Source organism: Narcine bancroftii, chromosome 6 (assembly GCF_036971445.1).
Source record: "Narcine bancroftii isolate sNarBan1 chromosome 6, sNarBan1.hap1, whole genome shotgun sequence".
NCBI lineage: Eukaryota > Metazoa > Chordata > Chondrichthyes > Torpediniformes > Narcinidae > Narcine > Narcine bancroftii.
The window spans coordinates 62,687,602-62,695,796 of record NC_091474.1 but is presented as its reverse complement, the minus strand read 5'-3'; the positions used below and the strand labels follow the sequence as shown (position 1 = coordinate 62,695,796).

The 8,195-nt window shown below is 49.1% G+C and overlaps 1 protein-coding gene across 1 annotated transcript; it reads left to right on the top strand.

The window, feature by feature from the left end:
• The first annotated feature begins 2,238 nt into the window (after positions 1-2,238).
• Positions 2,239-5,191, top strand: exoc8 (exocyst complex component 8). The gene has a single exon (XM_069885089.1). It carries the CDS (start codon positions 2,307-2,309, stop codon positions 4,431-4,433), a length of 2,127 nt encoding a protein of 708 aa, XP_069741190.1. The 5' UTR covers positions 2,239-2,306; the 3' UTR covers positions 4,434-5,191.
• The last annotated feature ends 3,004 nt before the right edge of the window (positions 5,192-8,195 follow it).

The window sequence follows — 8,195 nt, the reverse complement described above, 5'->3', positions numbered from 1 at the left end:
GGGGTGGGTAACACAATATAAATCCAGAAAAACCTAGCTATTTCAACATAAATTAATGATCATCTGCTGGAACCCTTTGTTCTATTCAATCACGTATCATTCTGCATAGCACATACAACACATGCAACAGAGTATAAATAAAGAACTGAAAGAAATGAATATGGTGCCTCACTCACCTTCCTTCAAAGCCTGCCACTGCTCCACTCGACATCGACAGACTAATGGAAATGCTGCCAATCATGCCAGAACTACACACCTGTGCTAAACGTTCCTCTGTCTGTGAGCCCACCGCGCAAGCGACAACTTGCCCCAGTAAACTAACCCACCATGCATGCGCCGGCCCACCCTGATACTCCAATCCACTGTGCATGTGCCAGCCGGCACTTGTGCATGCATAAAAGAAGAAACATGGCTGTGTGCAGCCTACAAACCCCGGGACAACACATTTAACAAGGTAAGTGCCCCTTCTCTTGCCCTTTCTGCCCCTACACCACCAAATGGAGGACAAATTAACATCTGGCTCAAGGTGGCGGCAGATGGGGGACAGAGGGCTCAAAAGTCAGACTGGCCAAAAACCAGATGTCTGGCCAAAAAACAGATGTCTGGCCACCCTAGTTTACACCTAAAGGAGCACACAAGGTCAAACAGGCTAAAGTGGAAAAGAAAGTAGAACATCTGGGGGACATTCTGAAATTTTCCACTGGATCAAGGATTATACCTTCTGGGAAACATTATGTTCATGGGTTTTAGACCGTCCAGATACCAAATTCAGTTTGCGAAGGTTGTCTTGGCGGTAGGCAGGAAGTGTATAACAGTCACGTGGAAGTCTGGCTCCCAACTAAATATTACACAATGGAATATGGAAATGCTGAGTTGTTTTCCCCTGGAAAAAAAATCGTGCAATTTAAGGAGGAAATATGGCACATTTATTAGGGTGCGGCAATCTTATCTTCAACACATTGGTACACAGATATAATTCTACCCCTTCTGAATAAAGGAACTGCAACAATCTGTGCCATTAGTGAAATGACTGAGATCAATGAATTGCGTCGTGGCGCAGATGACATTCTGTATTCTGTTCCTTAACTTTTTAATTTTTCGTTTCTTTGGGTTTTTATTAAGTTTTCTAAGAATTTGTGACTTTACTGATATTTGGGTCTTTGTATTGGTTTAACTTTTTCTTTGTTGTATTAGGGTATAGGAGGAAGGGGAGAGGGGTAGGGAAAAATAGACTCAATATTATATATACTATTGTTGAAAGAGATTGTGTTGTTTGTTTGGATTTGTATGTCTTTGAAAATCAAAAATTAAAATATTTAGAAAAAGAGAAAATAAAACAGAAAGAGTATCATGACAAGACTGCGAAAAGCCGACCAGCTCAAGCGCGAATCTGAGATCACAATCTGGCACATGGTCCGTGCAAGGACATGTACCAGATCCAGACAGAGGGCGGAACACCTCTGAGTAGGGATCGCGTGGATCTACAGCCACAAGCCCCAACCCATGATCGTGACCCGTCACCTGTCAGTACACAAAAGGGGCCAGCACATGAAGAAAAGGAACATGATCATATTGAATGGCGGAGCAGGCTCGATGGGCCATTTTTGGCCTACTCCTGTTCCTACTTCCTATGTTCCTATAAGTTGTTCAGAGTTCACCAAAAGTCACAAATACTAATGCAGCAAATGCAAGCATTACATCGGTGGAAACATATCAGACCAAAAAGGATTATTAAATCACATCAGAGATTGAAAGCTGCTGAGTGTATAAAGAGACTGGCCATGGATTGTAGACACCCTTGTTATGTAGACATAGTATTGTGCTTGTGTTTTGTCTTTTTTTAAAAGGGGAAAGATGTGTTTTTATGCGTGTACAATTATGAATTACATTTCCCAGTAGGTAATGAGCGCAGGAACAAAATAGAGACTACTACAGAAGTCAAGGGCGTTCTTGGTTCAAGCAGCTCGAAAATAAAGTTGTTTAAGCGTTAAAACCACCCAAGATAGTTCTTCAAGGAACAAACATAACATCCACCCCCTGGCAGAGACCTGCTGAGTTTCTCCAGCGCTGTGATTCAACGTCCTGTTGAAAACCAATGCTCGTGCGCTTGGTTGTTGCTGTCCAATTGGAAGCAGGAGGGGTGGGATTGAAGCAGCAGCCACCAATCAAAGGCGCGAAAGAGGCGGCCGTCAATACCAGTCGGAGGGGCGGGATTTAAGCAGCCGCCGCCAATCAGAGCCGTAGAAGAGGTGGGCATCAGTGCTCGTCGGAATGAGCCGACGCTGCTGCTGCTGCTCCGAGCGAGTATGGCGGACGGCGGCGGTAAGCTGCGGCGCCAGCTGGAAGGCCCGCGTTTCGAGCCGGCGCTCTACGTAAAGCAGCTGTCACAGCAGTCGGATGGCGACCGCGACCTGCAGGAGCACCGGCTCCGCATCCAGAGCCTGGCGGACGAGACGGCGCAGAGCCTGAAGAAGAACGTATATAAGAACTACCGGCAGTTCATCGAGACGGCGCGGGAGATCTCCTACCTGGAAGGCGAGATGTACCAGCTGAGCCACATCCTCACCGAGCAGAAGGGCATCATGGACGGCCTGACCCAGCTGCTGCTGGCAGCAGACAAGGAGCAGCACCCGCAGGCCGGCCCTCCCTCCTCGTCGGCCGCCGCGCCGCAGGCCGAGGCCTCGCTGCTGCCGCGGGAGGCCGAGGAGCGGCAGCAGCGCACGCTGACGCCGCTGCTGCAGAAGGTGGAGGGCGGCCAGGAGGTGCTGCAGGCACCCGGCCGCCACCTGGTCTACAACGGCGACCTGCTGGAGTGCGACGCGGAGAGCGCGGCGCAGCTGCGGCGGGTGCACGCCTTCCTCATGAGCGACTGCCTGCTGGTGGCCGCCTGGCTGCCGGGCCGCCGCGGCGCCGCGCCCCGCTACCGCCTCGACGCCGTCTACCCGCTGGACAGCTTCGCCGTGGTGAACGTCAAGGACGCGGGTCCGCTGCGCGACATGTTCAAGGTGCTCATGTTCCCCGACACCCGCGTCTTCCAGGCCGAGAACGCCAAGGTGAAGAAGGAGTGGCTGGAGATCCTGGACCGCACCAAGAAGGACAAGGCGCTGAACGAGCGCCGGGAGCTGGAGAAGACCGAGGCCTTGCGGCGGGCCGAGGAGGAGGTGGAGGAGGAGGAGCAGCAGCGGGGGAGGGGACCCGTGCCGGTCAACCCGTTCGAGGAGGAAGGGGCCGAAGAGCCGCGGCCGCCGGACCTGAGCCTGGATTGGGTGCAGGAGCTGCCCGAGGACCTGGACGTCTGCATCGCCCAGCGGGACTTCGAGGGCGCCGTGGATCTGCTGGACAAGCTGTGGGCGCACCTGGGCGCTGGCGGCGGGCAGCCGGCCGCCCGGCAGCTGAGGAGCCGGGTGGAGCAGCGAGTGCGCCGGCTGACCGACGTGCTGGTGTACGAGCTGTCGCCCGGGCGCTCGCTGCGCGGCGGCCCGCGGGCCACCCGGCGCGCCGTGTCGCAGCTCATCCGCCTGGGCCAGTCCACCAAGGCGTGCGAGCTGTTCCTGAAGAACCGGGCGGCGGCCGTGCGCACGGCCATCCGCCAGCTGCGCATCGAGGGGGCCACGCTGCTCTACATCCACAAGCTCTGCAACATCTTCTTCACCGGCTTGCTGGACACGGCCCGGGAGTTCGAGATGGACTTCGCCGGCGACAGCGGCTGCTACTCGGCCTTCGTGGTGTGGTCCCGCTCGGCCACCCGCCTCTTCGTGGACGCCTTCAGCAAGCAGGTGTTCGACAGCAAGGAGAGCCTGTCCACCACAGCCCAGTGCGTGGAGGTGGCTAAGGAGCACTGCAGTAAGCTAAGCGAGATCGGCCTGGACCTCACCTTCACCCTGCAAGCACTGCTGATCAAGGACATCAAGGCCGCCCTCCACAGCTACAAGGGCATCATCATGGAGGCCACCAAGCACCGCAACTCGGAGGAGATGTGGAGGAGAATGAACTTGATGACTCCCGAAGCCTTGGCAAAACTAAAGGATGAAATGAAGAACAGTGGCATCACCAATTTCGACCAGTACACTGGTGACGACTGCTGGGTCAACCTCAGCTACACCATCGTGGCCTTCACCAAGCAGCTGATGGCCTTCCTGGAGGAGGGACTGAAGCTTTATTTTCCAGAGCTGCACATGGTTCTTTTGGAGAGCCTGCAAGAGATCATCCTGGTGGCTGTGCAGCACGTTGACTATAGCTTGCGCTGCGAGCAAGACCCCGAGAAGAAAGTCTTCATTCGTGACAATGTTTCCTTCCTGTACGAGACAGTTCTTCCAGTGGTGGAGAGAAGATTTGAGGAAGGGGTTGGGATGCCGGCCAAGCAGCTCCAGGATCTTCGGAATGGCTCCCGAATCATTCGAGTCAATCCAGAGAGCACCAATTCGTTTGTGTAAATCATCTAAGCAATTACTGGCATCTCTTGCAAAGTTGCTTTCTGTATATTTCTTATTTAACCCTGACCTTGCATAAACATCTGTTGTGGGGAGGGGGGGGGGGGGTGAAATCATAAGTTGTTTCCTTTATGCCAAGGATATTATTTCAACCAACAGTTGTCAGTTTCTGCAAAACCTGTCTTGTAGATACTACTGTTTTCATCTGGTTATATTTCACTAGTAAAATGCATTTATGACACTACCTGGATTTGCTTGTATCCTAACATATGTACAAAAAAGGGTTCTGCTCCATTTTGTCTTCAGCCTCCAAGGAGCAATTCTCTGGATCATGCAGGCACTCACTTTTATCTCTGAAATACACTTCATCCCTATTAATTGAACAAAACAATTGTTCCACTGTCTTAATATTTGTTCCTCAGTTTTAGTTAAAGTTAGCAATGAAATAGACACAGAATTTGATGTTGGTTTCATCCTAGTAGTCCATCTTAAATTTCTTTGAGCCAATTGGAGATCTTTCTGTCAGCTTGAGATTCCAATTATATTGATTTTATACTGTTAATGTGAACTAAATCTGACTATCACATATGTCAACATGTTTTTATTTTCACTTATGAACTGACATGGCCTTTTTATTTTGCTTTTGGGGATGAGAGGTAAAATTACTGCTGCATTCAGGTGCTTCAAAAACTGCAAGGTCAGGAGGTTAATGGTCAAAAGAATTGGTGAAAATACATTGCAAATTAAATCTCTGCAAAGTTTTATGTTGTACTAGTACTATTCACGTTATAGGTCGTATTTTGAGATATGAAATTTCAAATTAAATCCAAAGATTTTAAATTTTTCAGTCATAATAACATTGGGCATCTACAATAGAGGAAATCCACATTTTTTTAAAATTGGCGTTTGATGCACCGTGGATCTTAGAATTGTAGGTTACGGAACGTGGAGCAGTTCAATGGCACCAGCTCGTATTGGCTGCTGCTTGTGTGGAATTTGGATGCTCTCCCTGTGATTCTGTGGGTTTCTCCCACATCACAGGCAATTCAGATGGGTAGATTAATTAGCCTCTGTAAATTGCCCCAGCTATCTAATGGTAGAATCTGCGGGAGTTAATGGATGCTGGATGGTTAGCACGGTATTGGCTGAATGCTCTGTGGTTCTGCTTCTTAGAATCCTGGTATTCAACCATTCCATGTTTGCACGAATTATTCTTGAAAGAAATCGTGTAGTCTAATCATGCAGTTCTCTTTTTAATAATGTAATCTCCCTTTGTAATGAGTTAATGGCCTTTAATTTCAAAATCTAAGTCATCTACTGAAAATCTCATTCATACCTTTGTTAGCTTAGGTTTAGATGTCAGTGCTGTCACCCATTCCATTCTCCTACTCTGGCTGTCCTCTAAACTGCCCCATGCTTGTAGATAATACACAAAATTGCTGGAGAAATTCAGCAGGTCCTGCAGCATCCATAGGAGGCAAAGATCTATAAGCAACGATTCAGGGCAGGAGAAGTAAGCTGAGAATGGGTCAGGGGAGGGGGAATTCTGTGAATACAGAGCTGGAAGAAAAGAGATGGCGAAGGAGAGAGACAAGTCATAATAGAAACCAGTTAAGTCAATGTTAATGCAATCTGGCTGGAGGGTACTCGGATGGAATATGAGGCATTGTTCCTCCAGTTTGCAGATGGTCTCAGTTTGGCAGTGCATGTGACCATGGACAGACATGTCAGTATGGGAATTAGAATGGTGTACCACTGGAAGATCCTGTTACAAAATCAGAGAGAAAAGGTGCTGAATGAAGCAACGACCCAGTCTGTATCTAGTCTCTGCAATATAAGAGAAGATCACAACGGGAGGATGAGATGTAGTAGAATACCCCTTCAGATTCACAAGTATTGCTTCACTTAGAACACACATGTCAAATTTGGCCCGCGATATAATTATATTTGGCCCGCAAGATCATTTCAAAAATGTATTAGAGGTGGCCCGCCCTGCAGCGAGAGTTGATGCTGTTTTTTGGTAATGTCACCCCCACCATCCTCCACCTTCATTGCACATCCTTCCCCATTGTAACACGAGAAATTGTAACACGAGAAGTCTGTCGATGTCATCAGCCAGCAAGCCAGTTGGAAGGCTCCCCGCACAACCAGTCACTTCTCCCACCTGTCGAGCGGTGCGGCGGATGGGCGAGCGCCTGTGATTTCCTGTTGGCGCGATGGGCATAGCAGGCTGAGCACGGCCCCCGGGCAGCGCGAGCCCCGCGCGACTGGCACTGAATGGCCCTTCCACAGCGCGAGTGCACTTCTCCCGGTCACCACGGCCTTCGGTGCTTGCACCCACGCGGACCCCAGGGACGGCTGGTTCGGCCCTGCACGTGAAGAGAGAGATGGTGGCTGTCCGCAAAGGCTGATCGGCAGCGCGCTGGGCCTGAGTGGGTGGGTAAGCAGGGGTGGGCAGAGGGTGTAGGTGAGGAGTAATGGGCAGGGGATGTGAGGGGCAGTTAGAGGGAGGGATGAGTAGAAGGAGGGGTGGATAGGGAAGAGGTAAAAGGGGAGGGGCAGGGCGAGAAGGGGAGGGGTGATTAGAGGGAGGAACAGGTTGAGGGGAGAGGCAGTCGAGGGGCGTGTATTGGATGGAGTGGGTAGAGGCAGAGCGAGTGGAGTGAGGGGTGAGTAGAGGTTGGGTAAAGGACTGGTCAGGTAGAGGGATGGTGGGTCGAGGGTGAATAGAGGCTTAGAGCCTGAGGAGTGAGCAGGAAATGCTGAGTCCTGATGCAGGCCAAAATGGACACAGCCTGTGAATGCTGACTACATCTCCACAGGGACCAAATATGTTTCCCTCAGATAGAGCTTGAGCTACCTACTCCTGACCTATAACATTATCCTCCTAAAGTTATATCCTAAAGTTTAACATTACATATGTTGAAAGAAGAGAAAACATGCAAATGTTGTTGAAAATTTTCAATAAATATTTAGTTCGGCCCTCGACTTAGTCCAAGTTTTTAATTTTGGCCCTCCGTGAATTTGAGTTTGACACCCCTGACTTAGAAGGAACAGTGCCTCATGCACTGCTAAAGTGAGGTTTCTTCACTTGGAAGATCTGTTGAGGGCTCTGAATGGTGGTGAGGGAGGTGGCATGAGCACAAATTTAGCATTTCCTGCAGTTGCAGGGGGATTAGCTCACACACTGGAATTTTACACTATTTATATTAAATGACTGTAAGGAAGAAGATTACTATATCTCTTAAAAGGCTGGAAGTACATTTTTACATATTTATCCCTAAACTTTGCATATACGGGCTCCAAATTTGCATGAAATTTGAATATTTCACAAATTGTATGCAATTTTCTCCAAAGGAATACAACTTTGAATTTCCAAATGCCATCTTCCTATACCCAAATTAGTATCTGGTTACCAAGTCACTGCAATACACTTCCTTGCCAACGCTAAAGCTATTTTGATAAATTTGACTAGATAAGGTAGATGACCTGATGGTGCAGATGCAAATGCAAAGGTCTGACATTGTGACCATCACTGATTAAGGGATGTGATTGGAAATTGAATGTACAGGTTATGCCTTGTATAGGAAATATAGACAGGTAGGTAGAGGGGGTGGTATAGCCCTGATGGTAATGCTATTAAATCACTTGAAAGAAGGGACATAGGGACAGAATTTGTGTAATCTTTATGGGTTAAATAAGAAAATAGCAAGGCTAAAAATACCTTACTAGCTGTAATATACAGGCCCCCAAACAATAACCAGG

Excerpts from the sequence above, each read along its gene's own strand:
- exoc8 (XM_069885089.1), top strand. The coding sequence starts at position 2,307 with ATGGCGGACGGCGGCGGTAAGCTGCGGCGCCAGCTGGAAGGCCCGCGT.